Source organism: Coloeus monedula, assembly GCF_965178545.1.
Source record: "Coloeus monedula genome assembly, chromosome: 26".
In the NCBI taxonomy this organism is placed as follows: domain Eukaryota; kingdom Metazoa; phylum Chordata; class Aves; order Passeriformes; family Corvidae; genus Coloeus; species Coloeus monedula.
Genome location: NC_138806.1, coordinates 3632411 through 3644207, shown reverse-complemented (window position 1 = coordinate 3644207; position 11797 = coordinate 3632411). Strand labels below are relative to the sequence as shown.

Genomic DNA, 11797 nt, shown 5'->3' with positions numbered 1-11797 from the left:
ATCCCTGACCTATACTGAACACAACCGCCAGAGCTGCTGGGAGCAGCTGGGACCTTGGGCATTTCTGCTCAGGATCGTGTCACCTCCATGGCCAGAACCATGGGGTGGGAAGGGCTGGTTTGTACAGCAAGACCGGTGTGACCCTGCCTGGGCTGCGATGTGTCTGTGCTTATCGAGCCCCAGCGACATCCTGAGCGAAGGCCGGGTCGGAGCCATTTGTCCCAGGGCTTCCTGCTCACCTTGATAGACCCCGTAACTGGGTGGAATGAGGAGTTGTGTAGGAGGAAAAGTTCTGGAGTGCTTAACCCGGGTGCTGTGGGTACCCTTGGATGGGGAGTGGGGCATCATGCTCTGCCTGCCCGGGGCTGTGCCCTGCTCCTGCTTTACCCAGCCGCAGGGACCCCGCTCCCCGCGGAGGGCCGTGTTTACTCAGGCCCTTCCTGCCGGAGAGGGTATTTCCACATGTGCGGGAGCAGCGGAAGGGAGGGTTCTGCAGGGTTTTGGCGATTGTGTAGCTGATGTCGGTATGTTTCCCATCTCCTGATCTCTCCGGGAGGGCGACAAGCCGCGCTGAACTGCGGCACCGGCCTCCCGCACCTCTTGGACGAGGAACCGGCTTCCCGCTGGTCGGGGGGATGCTTTTTCCCGCAGCTGTAGGTACTAGATGGCCGGGGGAATGTTCTGTCTCCTCTTTCACCACTCTCCCGTGCAATCACAACATTTCTGCCCGTTTCCGTGGCTCTGGGGTCACAGGCGCAGCCCTGGTGCTGGCAGGAGACCCCGGCCCCCGTGGGCTGCGCTGGGGGGTGCCCCGAGTTTCCCCGTCCCTCCCCCGGGCCGCCCCGCAGCCGGGCTCTGTCCTGGAAGTGTCTACGAATTCTCCCTGCAGCTGAGAGAGACCCCGGGCAGCCCGAGCCCGCCCCGTTCCCCGTTCCCCGTTGGGGTTCGCCTCGGCGGCCAGGGACGGGGCCGCTCCGGCTGGTGCTGGGGCTGCCGGGGCGCTCCCCAGCCCCGAGGCACCGGCGCTGCCCGGTCTCGCAGCGCCTCCCGCCGGCCGCAGCGGGTCCGGGTCAGCCCCGGCAGCCCCCGGGCTGACGGATGGACGCGGCCGCCGCGGCCCGGTTGCCTCGCTAGTGCGGAACCGTCACGGGTGGAAAACGCGGGACTGAAAACAGCCCGGAGCCGTGGGGATCCCGCTGCCCCGGGCAGGAGTTGCAAACCCGGCCCCTGCTCGGGCACCCGGAGCGGGCGGGGAAGGGGCCGCGGTGGCTCCGCGGCTCTGGGAGCGCCTGTCCCCGTCCGAAGCCCCAACCCGCCCCGGCTGCCGGAACCGGCCGGCCCGGGACATCCCTGCTCCGAGAGGCCGGTAACAAACCAGGCCCGCTCCGCTCGGCGGCCGGTAACAAACCAGGCCCGCCCCGGCCGCCGGGACCGCCCAGCGCCGCGGGACCGTGAGAGGCGGGACCGGCGGGGGGCGGGACGGTACCGGGAGAGGCGGGCCCGGCGCAGGGGTAGGAGGCGGCGATGGCGGTGCGGAGGGGACCGGAACGGGGATCTGAACCGGGACCAGGACCGGGGCTGGCGCTGCCGTTTCTGCTGCTGCTGCTGCTGCTGCTGCTGGCGGCGACGGCGACGCGAGCGGGGGACGCGCGGCAGGAGGAGGCGGTGCGGGCGCTGGCGCGGCGCCTGCTCGGCCCACGGGCCGCCGCCGTGTCGCTGTCGGTGGACCCGGCGCTGGCGGCTGGCGGGCCTGACATCTACCGGCTGTGGTCCCCTCCCGGCGCCGCCGTGGCCGTCGCCGTAACGGGCTCCAGCGGCGTGGCGGCGGCCGCCGGCCTCTACCGCTACCTGCGAGACTTCTGCGGCTGCCACCTGTCGTGGTCCGGGGCGCAGCTCCGCCTGCCAGACCCGCTGCCGCGGCTGCGGGCCGAGATCCGCGCCGCCGCCCCCGGCAGGTAACGGGGGCCGGGTGCCGCTCACGCCTCCTTAGCGCGGGACAAGGCGCTGTTATGTAATGGGGGCCCGGGGGGCGCGGGGGGCCCGGGCGCAGCCTCCGCCGCTCCCGCAGGTACCGGTACTACCAGAACGTCTGCGCCCAGAGCTACTCCTTCGTCTGGTGGGACTGGGCGCGCTGGGAGCGGGAGATCGACTGGATGGCGCTGAGCGGCATCAACCTGGCGCCGGCTTTCGCGGGGCAGGAGGCGGTCTGGCAGCGGGTGAGGACCGGGGCCGAGGGCGACGGGGACCGGGAGGGGATCGGAACCGGAACCGACAGGGTGACGGTGGCGGGACCTCTGGAACCGGGAGCCGTAGGGCCGGCTGACCCCCGGCGCCCGGTGCAGGTTTACCGTAACCTGGGGCTGAACCAGTCAGAGATCGATAAGTACTTCACGGGCCCCGCGTTCCTGGCCTGGAACCGGATGGGGAATCTCCGCCGCTGGGCCGGGCCGCTGCCGCCCGCCTGGCACCTCAAGCAGCTCTACCTGCAGGTACCGGGGGCGGCCCCGCCCGCCCGGGGCAAACCCCTGTCACCCTCTGGTCCTCCTGGCCGAGGCTGTCCTCGCGGAGCCTCGGGCATCCCCCCACCCCATCCCGAGCTGCGGCAGCCCCCGGGGTCCCCCCGCGGGAAGGTGGGGGCTTCTCTCTCTCCCTGTGCTCCCTCCCTTCTCTCTCCCAGTACCGGATCGTGGAGCGGATGCGCTCGCTGGGGATGACCACGGTGCTGCCGGCCTTCGCGGGCCACGTGCCGCAGGGGATCCTTCGGTAGGTGCAGTCCCCTCCCCGGGGTCTCATGTCCAGCAGCACCTCCCACTGCGACTTCCCCGGGAGGCTGCCCTGTGCCATGGGCACAGTGGTCCTGTCCTGTTCTTCTGATCCCCATCTCTGCCTTCCGGCCCAGGGTCTTCCCACGCGTGAATGCCACTCACCTGGGGCACTGGAGCCACTTCGACTGCACCTACTCATGCACCTACCTGCTGGACCCAGAGGACCCCATGTTCCAGGTGATCGGGACCCTCTTCCTGAAGGAGCTGATCAAGGAGTTTGGCACAGACCACGTCTACAGCGCAGACACCTTCAACGAGATGACCCCCCTCTCCTCTGACCCTGCCTATCTCTCGAGAGTCAGCAATGCCATTTTCAGGTCGATGACGGGAGGTGGGTCAGTGTGCGGTGCTGGCCTGGCCACAGGGGTCCAGGTGGGATAGCAGGGGCTGGGGGAGGTGGCTGCGGGCCCCATGCAAGTGCAGAATCCACTGGTGCCAGACCCTCAAAACCCCCTTGAGGGGTGGTTGGTGGCCTCAGGGCCTTGTGAGACACCTGTGGGCCCTGCCTGGAGAGGATCTCACCTGGTGCTCTTGTATCCCCAGCCGACCCCAAGGCGCTGTGGCTGATGCAGGGCTGGCTCTTCCAGCACCAGCCTGACTTCTGGCAGCCAGCACAGGTGCGGGCCCTGCTGCATGGTGTGCCCCTTGGCAGGATGATTGTTCTCGACCTCTTTGCTGAGTCCAAGCCCGTCTACCAGTGGACAGAGTCCTTCTATGGGCAGCCCTTCATCTGGTGTATGTTGCACAACTTCGGGGGCAACCACGGCCTCTTCGGCACAGTGGAGGCCATCAACCATGGCCCATTCACAGCCCGACGCTTCCCCAACTCCACCATGGTGGGCACGGGGCTGGTGCCCGAGGGCATTGAGCAGAACGACATGGTGTACGAGCTGATGAACGAGCTGGGCTGGCGTCAGGAGCCCCTCGACCTCCCCAGCTGGGTGACGCGCTACGCCGAGCGCCGCTACGGCGCCCCAAATGCGGCCGCAGCCAGCGCCTGGCGCCTGCTCCTCCGCAGTGTGTACAACTGCACCGGCGTCTGTGTCAACCACAACCGCAGCCCGCTGGTGCGCCGGCCCTCGCTGCACATGGACACGGAGCTCTGGTACAACGCCAGCGACGTGTACGAAGCCTGGCACCTGCTGCTGAGCGCTGGCACCGAGCTGGGCTCCAGCCCCACCTTCCTCTACGACCTGGTGGACGTGACGCGGCAGGCGGTCCAGCAGCTGGTCAGTGACTACTACCTGAGCATCCGCCAGGCCTTCCAGAGCCACGCACTGCCGGAGCTGCTGACGGCCGGCGGCGTGCTGGTGTACGACCTGCTGCCGGAGCTGGACAGCCTCCTCTCCAGCCACAGCCTCTTCCTTCTCGGCCGCTGGCTGGAGAACGCCCGTGCCATGGCCACCAGTGACCAGGAGGCTGAGCAGTATGAGCTGAATGCCCGGAACCAGGTGACACTCTGGGGGCCCAGCGGGAACATTCTGGACTATGCCAACAAGCAGCTGGGGGGGCTGGTGCTGGACTACTACAGCGTGCGCTGGAGCCTCTTCGTCTCTGTGCTGGTGGAGAGCCTCAACTCAGGCCGCCCCTTCCACCAGGACCAGTTCAACCAGGCTGTCTTCCAAGTGGAGAGAGGCTTCATCTACAACAAGAAGCGCTACCCAGCTGTGCCAGCTGGGGATACGATGGAGATCTCCAGGAAGCTGTTCCTCAAATACTACCCCAGCGCCCTGCGGCGCAGTCTGGCTGGGCCTGCGTGACTTTGGGTTCTGCCTCCGGAGCCTCCCCCAGAGAGGGTGGACAGAGCCCCTGCACCCTCCCCCATCTGGACTTCTGACCTGATGGCTGTCCTGGCTGTACTGGAAGAGGGGCACAGAGCCCTGGTGGCCCCCAGCCAGCCTGGACCCCCCACTTCCCCCACATGGGCAGGATGTGCCCCAAGAGGGGCTGGCACGTGGACAAGGGGCTGGCAGATGGATGGGGACCAGGCTGTGTCCCAGGGACCCATCCCTCACCGTGCTTCGTGCTCAGCACTGCCTAGCTGCCCCGAGCCTGTTCCAGGAAAGCTGGGCTGTCCCAGTGCTCTCAGCTGGAAGCTTGGTGGGACACTGCAGAGGGACAGGACAAATGTGTCCCTGCTGTGGGGCCTTGGCTGGCTAGCAGGGGCAGTGATGGGGGACAAGCAGACAGGGAGGTGGCATTGGGCGGGGGGCAGAGCAGCCCTGGACTCCGGTGCCTGTGGGGATGTGGCACTGCATGGCCTTGTCCACATTTGGTGCCTTTTGTATCATAAAATACGTGGCAGCATTGCCTGCAGTGTTGCTGGGGCTGTGCTCCCCAGGACAGAGTTTTTGAGGCCTTTTCCACAGCTGGGGCTTGGGCAGAGCCCAGCTGCAGAGCAAATACAGACTCTCTTCTCCTATGTGTGTCCAACTCCTTTTGCTAGTACAGGGCTGTGTGGAACATGGCAGGGGCAGAGGAGCAGCTCAGCCCTGAGCCTGCATAGCAAGAACAACACACTGCCAGATGTGTCCTGGCAGCCGGGATGCCTGGCACAGCAAAGCACGTCTGGTGCAGATCCCCAAGGGCTGCGGCTCCCCTTGTGCCCCAGAACCTCCTCCAGCAGGGAGGTCCTGGCTCGGCAGAGTCTTTATCGCAGCACCTGCACGAGGATCAAGGCACAGGGAGCACCAGGCATGCACAGGGAGGTGGGTGGAGGGGCCTTGAGATAAGGCAGCAGACACAACACGGTGGCGTGGGGCGGGGGGACCCTCTTCCCAGCCCTCTTAAATGGCCTGGCCCCGTTGGCCAGCGCTGCCCAGCCATGGAGAGAACCACGGTGCTGATCACAGGCTGCTCCTCAGGCATCGGCCTGGGGCTGGCTGCACGCCTGGCGGCCGACACCACTCGCCGCTTCAAAGGTAAAGGGTCGATGCTGCCCCGGGGGGTCCAACAGCCCCAGCTGGTCTCTGGGCTGGACCAGGCAGCACCTCACCAAGGAAAACAGCGTGGGGGTGGGTTGGGGTTGGTGCTGGCCCCACAGCTCGGTGGCCACACTCTCTCCCCAGTTTATGCCACCATGCGCGACCTGGCCAAGGGTGAGCGGCTGCTGGAGCGCCTGGGGGGCTGCTGCCCTGACACGCTGGAGGTCCTGCAGCTTGATGTCACTGACCCACGCTCACTGGCAGCTGCTGCACAGCAGGTGCAGGGACAGCGCCTGGATGTGCTGGGTATGGCTCTTCCCACTGGCCCCAGTGTCCCTGGGGTGGCTGAGGGGACCTCTCTGGAGTCACAACCCACTCCAGGGCACCGGGAGCAGATGCTAAATCATGGGAGGTGCAGGCAGTCCTAGGGCTGGGACAGGACGTGTTTAGCAGGGCAGAGGTGCAGGAGATGGATTTGGGGGTGCCAAGGGCCCATGAACAGGGAAAGGCCCCCCCATTTCTGCCTTCTGGCACTCAGTGGTGTGCGGGGCTACAGTGACTGGCTGACTGCGCTGTGCCCGGCTGACTGCACCATGCCTGGCAGTCTGCAATGCAGGGGTGGGACTGATGGGACCGCTGGAGACCTGCTCTGACCAGGCCATGAAAACTCTCTTCGACGTGAACCTCTTTGGGACTGTCCGCACCATCCAGGCATTCCTGCCTGCCATGAAGAGCCGCAGGGCCGGGCGGATCATTGTCTCCAGCAGCATTGGGGGGCTGCAAGGTGGGACCCCCAGCATCCTGTAGTACAGGGAGCTGTGGGGAAGAGTTCTGGTGCTCAGGGTGTGGCTCTGCCCCAGGGCTGCCCTTCAATGCTGTGTACTGTGCCAGCAAGTTTGCAGTGGAGGGGCTGTGCGAGAGTCTGGCCATCGTCCTGCGCCCCTTCAACATCCAGTGAGTGCCGGTGATGCCACGAGGGCTGGATCCTGCCCACCAGGATGGGGGAATGCCAGGGCGGGGGTACGGTGGCAGCTCATGCGCTCCCTCCCGCAGCCTGACGCTGGTGGAGTGCGGGCCCGTCCACACCAGCTTCCTGGCCAACCTGCAGCGCCCCGACCCTGAGGGCAGCGAGATGCGGGGCCTGGACGCCGAAACACAGGGGCTGTACCGCCGGTACCTGTGGCACTGCCAGAGCATCTTCCACGACGCGGCCCAGGAGGTGGAGGAGGTCCTGCCGGTCAGTCACCGCGGGGCGGGGGTGGCCGTGGGGCCGTGCCGGGGACGGCTCTGACCCGTCTGCGGTGCCAGGTGTTCCTGGAGGCCATCGGCAGCCCCTGCCCACCCCTCCGCTGCGCCAGCACCCAGCTCCTCGCTCCGCTCTGGCCCCTGCGGCTGAGCAGCCCCGACGGCTCCGCGTACGTCCGCGCCATGCACGACTTCGTGTTCGGCGGCAGCGAGGCCGGCGGGGACCAGCCCTGAGCGGAGCCACCGGAACCCCGGAACCCGCTGCCATGCGAACCCCCAGCCCGGACCCGGAGCCGGTCGCGTGCTCGGTCCCGCCGTGTCCCCAATAAAGCCCTTTGCAGCCGCACGGCTCCGGCTCCGTCCCCCTCACGCCGCGGTCCCGCGGGTCCCCCGGGCTCCTGCAGCGCTGCGGGGCGGGCGGGGCTGCAAAGTGCCCGGGCCTGCCGGTCCCCTCCCCCCGCGGGCGGAGCCGGGCGCTTCTCCCGCCCGCGGCGGGGCTGCCCGGGAGGCGGTGCTGTTCCGGTGTCGGTCCCGTTCCGGTCGGCGGCGCTTCCGGCGGGGCGATGCCGCCCTTCGCCTCGGGGCTGCTGGTGCTGACGGCGCCGCTGCCCGCGCTGCCCCGGCGGGCGGCGGGGCTGGTGGCGGCGGCGGCGGGGCTGGTGGCGGGGCCGCTGTACGTGCACCTGCAGCCGGGGCTGCGGCTGGGCGGCCCCGCCACCGGCCCCGCCGCGCCGCCCGCGGGCCCCGCGCTGCTGCGGGCTCTGGCCGCGCTGTACACGGCGGCGGCGGCGCGGCGGGGGCTGGACCTGCGCGTCCTGCTCGGGCCCGGCCGCCGCCTGGCACGGGCGCCCCGCGTGCTGCTGGCGGCCGCTGCCGAGGCGCCGGGGCCGCCGGAGCCGGTGCAGCTCGGGCTGCAGCGCCTGGCCGCGGCTGTGTACGGCTGCCCGCCGAGCCTGCCCGCGCTGCTGCTGGGCGAGGACACCGCGGGGGACGCCGGGGGGGATCCCGAGGGGGATCCCGAGCAGGATCCTGACGCGACGCTCCCCGAGTTCTTGGACGTGGCGGTTGGCGGCACCTTCGACCGGCTCCACGGCGCCCACCGGCTCCTGCTCAGCGCCTGCTGCCTCCTGGCCCGGCGGCGGCTCCTGGCCGGGGTGGCCGACGGAGACCTGCTCCGCCGTGAGTCCGGGGCGGCCGTGGCTCTGCGTGGGGACGAGGGGTCAGCCCGGTGCTCCCCGGGGCAGGGCAGTGGTCTTGGGGCCCAGTGACCCATGAAGTCCTGGCAGCCACCCACCTAAGGCGGTGCCATCCAGGCAGAGTGTCACTGGGGATCCAGTGGGGACCTGGTGTCCTGTCCACAACCAGGAAGGTGTACAGGTGCAGCGAGGGCAAGGGGAGCGGGAGGCAGCGCTCAAAGTCCCAGCTGGGTGTTTTCTCCCGTCTCCTGGTCTTGCTTTTCCGTCACTCTTGTGCTTCTCTGCCCTCCTGGCACCCGGCAGACAAGGTCCTGCCGGAGCTGATCGAGCCGTACGAGCTGCGGGCAGCGAAGCTGCGTGAGTTCTTGGAGGACGTGAAGCCCTCGCTGTGCTACGACATCGTGCCTCTGGCCGACCCCTTCGGCCCCTCAGTCACAGACCCCGACCTGCAGTGCCTGGTGGTCAGCGAGGAGACCCGCCGGGGAGGGGAGGCTGTGAACAGGAAGAGACTTGAAAACGTAATTCTCACGCTGAAGCCCGGTGGGCTACCCCTGCCCGCCCTCTGGCCCTGCCTGACGCTGCCCGGGGGCAAATTTGGTCCGATTTGCCCCTTCCCTCTGCTGTATTCTCATGGCTGACAGCCCTCGGGGCTCCCTTCTCTCGTCAGGGGCTCCCCGAGCTGGCTCTCCATGAAATCCAATTGATGAAGGACCCCGACCGCAGTCAGAACGAGGAGGAGAAGATCAGCTCCTCCAGCCTCCGGCAGAGGCTGCTGGGGACACTGCTGCAGCCCCCACGGGTGAGGAGGGCCTGCAGAGCCACAGCTGCAATGGGAGTGGTGTGACCGGGAGGAGGAGTGGGAGCCTCGGGAGCTGAAGAGTTTGGAAAGGCTGCCTGCTGCTCTACAGCCCAGGGCCTTTCATGGCCATCTCCGGGCCAGGGTGTCAGGATCCTTCTCCAGCAAAGCCCAGTTCTCCACCTGCTGCCACAGCTTTCCTCTTTCCCTTAGCATGACCCGGCTCTGCCGTTGCGCCCGTATGTGATTGGCCTGACTGGAGGAACTGGGAGTGGGAAAACCTCCATTGCCAAACTCCTGGGGCACCTGGGTGCGTTCATCATCGACGCTGACAAGCTGGGCCATGCCGTCTATGTCCCCGGTGGCCCAGCCTACGAGCCAGTGGTGGCGGCCTTTGGGGCAGGTAGAGTCACTGGAGGCTGCAGGGAGGAGGAAGGGGAGGGACGGGTGTCCCAGCATCCCTGAGAGCCCTGGCCCGTGTCCCCCTCCCACCCCATGGGTTTTGGGCTCCCCAAGTGTTGTGTGTCCCATGTCAGAGCTGCTGGTGGGGAAGGATGAACCAGGCTCCTATTTGCCTGGAAAAAGCTTTTGCCTGTCCTTTTCAGGAGTCTGAAGGTGAAGAGCTGCCAGGTTAGGTGTTACAGCCCTTTTCTACGTGCTGTTGAGAGCCCTTTGCCAAAGTCCTTTCCCCAACCCAGGCTTGCCACAGGGATGGGAGTTGTCCCTCCCAAACCTGTTGTGCTTCTGCCTTGCAGAGATCCTGAACAAAGATGGAACAATTAACAGGAAAGTCCTTGGGGCTAAAGTGTTTGGAAACCAGGTAAAAGCAGATTTATTGTAAATATTTAATCTGTGAGTGGGGGCTGTTCTCCTCTTATGCCAGGGATTTTTAGTTTTTAGCCCTTTTGAGATGATGACACCTTCCTGGCTGTATTTCCTGACAGTGGCATGGGTACAGGGTGGGACAGATCACATCTCTGTAGCTGAATCAGCAGCTGTGCTGAATACATTCCTCTTGTCCTGCAGCTGCTGCTGCCTCCCTGTTCCCATCCCTGTCCCCATTGCCATCCCCATCTCCTCTTTACCATACTTTTCCTTCACCCAGCTCGGAGCAACAGACCTGACACACACAGAGCCAGTGCTCTCTGCCTCTTGTACCCAGCAGGGCACAGTGTCACCTGGCCTTTACAGGTGCTCATCCTGTTGCTCTGCTGCTGGCCCAGGCCAAGGTGGAGGCAGCTCAAGGGGTTCCCTGGATGGACAGGTCTTATGTGGGACCTGCTGGATGGGGAGCTTGCTGTGCTGTGGAGCGAAGCACCTCTCACAGCAGAGACTGAGGTCCCTGCTAAAGGCAGGGCCCTAATGGCAAGGCAAGGGAAATAACAGGAAAAAACACCCTGACCCTGGCAGCAGGAATGGAAGCCTCCAGCCAGTGTGAAAGTTTTCCTTCCGGGTGCTTGGTGATGGGCCAGACCCACCTCCTGAGCTTCAGTGGGTCCTTCCTGGGTGTCCCCTGACTGCTTACAACCCCACTCTCCTGGTTGGCTACCCAGAGGTTCTGAGGGCAAGGGACTGAATCTCAAATCCCACTGTGGTCCTTTCTAGGAGCGGCTGAAGAGCCTGACGGACATTGTGTGGCCCGAAATAGCCCAGATGGCAAAAGAGAGGGTCAGGGAGGCTGATGCTCAAGGTAACGGGGGCAGCTCCGTGGCAGCCTCAGCTCAGCAGTGAAGCATCTGCACTGCAGGAAGGTGGGACTGAGCCCAGGCTGCTGCTGTCCATGGCTGGGCACTGAGGAATGCCCTTGCTCCCTAGGGAAGGCCGTGTGTGTGCTGGACGCTGCTGTGCTGCTGGAGGCTGGCTGGCAGGACATGGTCCATGAAGTGTGGACAGCCATCATCCCGGAGGAGGAGGTGGGCCATGCCCTGGGCCTCTCACTTGCTGCCAGGGCTGGTCTTCAGCCTCCCCCAAAGCACCTGAGTGTCCCCCGTGTCCCTGCCAGGCCGTGAGGCGCATTGTGGCCAGGGACGGGCTGAGCGAGGAGGCCGCTCGCCGCCGGCTGCAGAGCCAGATGACCAACAGGCAACGGGTAGAGCAGTCCCAGGTGGTGCTCTGCACCCTCTGGGAGCCGAACATCACCCGCCAGCAGGTGAGCCTGGGGCTGCTGCAGCTCCAGGGGTGTTCTGGGTGACTGGGACAGGAACTGCAGGGCTCAGTGCTGTGCTCAGGCCGTGCCTGGGTGCGCTGCTCACCATCGAGGCTGCCTCCGGACACGGCCACAAGGGGTGGGTTTGGGGGTGTAAATTCAGCCGGCTCGTGCCCGGAGCCGGGGTGCTGCTCGCGTTACCCGTGGGCTCTGAGGTGTCGCCCCGGATGGTTCTCCGGCAGGTGCAGAAGGCCTGGGACCTGCTGCAGCAGCGCCTGAGCCCGGAGCGTGGCCCGTGAGGCCCCGTCCCGCACGGTCCCGTGAAGGTCCGTGTCCTGCCAGCACTGCCCGCCATCAGCCGGCCGGTGGAGCAGCGTGGGACCGACACCACCGGCCCCGTCCGGCTCCGGCGAGGGTCCGGGGCGTCCTGCCGTCCCCCGGTGAGGGGGAGCCCTGCAGGGCTGAGCAGGGTGACAGTAAAGAGGCTGCTCCCGCAGTGCGTGTCCGTGCGCCGGTCCCGTTCCCTCGCCCGCCCCCGCAGGGGCTCCCGGTGCCCCCGGCCCCTCCCAGCTCCCGCTGCGGCCCGGGCTCGGTGTGGGGCTCCCGGTGCCCCCGGCCCCTCCCAGCTCCCGCTGCGGCCCGGGCTCGGTGTGGGGCTCCCGGTG

At 66.8% G+C, this 11797-nt stretch overlaps 3 protein-coding genes across 4 annotated transcripts; all 3 read left to right on the top strand.

The window, feature by feature from the left end:
- The first annotated feature begins 1515 nt into the window (after positions 1 to 1515).
- NAGLU (N-acetyl-alpha-glucosaminidase) lies at positions 1516 to 5173 on the top strand. 2 transcript variants are annotated; one of them, XM_082297300.1, is made up of 7 exons: positions 1516 to 1955; positions 2069 to 2216; positions 2343 to 2489; positions 2678 to 2763; positions 2900 to 3156; positions 3369 to 3442; positions 3524 to 5173. In XM_082297300.1, exons 1-7 carry the CDS (start codon positions 1525 to 1527, stop codon positions 4583 to 4585), a joined length of 2205 nt encoding a protein of 734 aa, XP_082153426.1. In that variant the 5' UTR covers positions 1516 to 1524; the 3' UTR covers positions 4586 to 5173. The 2 variants fall into 2 exon arrangements, with proteins under 2 accessions (XP_082153426.1, XP_082153425.1); XM_082297299.1 differs by having other exon boundaries at positions 3369 to 5173.
- Positions 5174 to 5475: 302 nt separating this feature from the next.
- On the top strand, positions 5476 to 7228 carry HSD17B1 (hydroxysteroid 17-beta dehydrogenase 1; the record flags this gene model as incomplete). The annotated part of the gene is made up of 5 exons (XM_082297577.1): positions 5476 to 6055; positions 6354 to 6533; positions 6610 to 6703; positions 6803 to 6986; positions 7058 to 7228. Exons 1-5 carry the CDS (start codon positions 5650 to 5652, stop codon positions 7226 to 7228), a joined length of 1035 nt encoding a protein of 344 aa, XP_082153703.1. The 5' UTR covers positions 5476 to 5649.
- Positions 7229 to 7557: 329 nt separating this feature from the next.
- On the top strand, positions 7558 to 11564 carry COASY (Coenzyme A synthase; the record flags this gene model as incomplete). The annotated part of the gene is made up of 9 exons (XM_082297185.1): positions 7558 to 8173; positions 8494 to 8708; positions 8858 to 8989; positions 9200 to 9389; positions 9742 to 9806; positions 10592 to 10676; positions 10802 to 10899; positions 10989 to 11135; positions 11375 to 11564. 9 exons carry the CDS (start codon positions 7558 to 7560, stop codon positions 11429 to 11431), a joined length of 1605 nt encoding a protein of 534 aa, XP_082153311.1. The 3' UTR covers positions 11432 to 11564.
- Between the last annotated feature and the right edge of the window lie 233 nt (positions 11565 to 11797).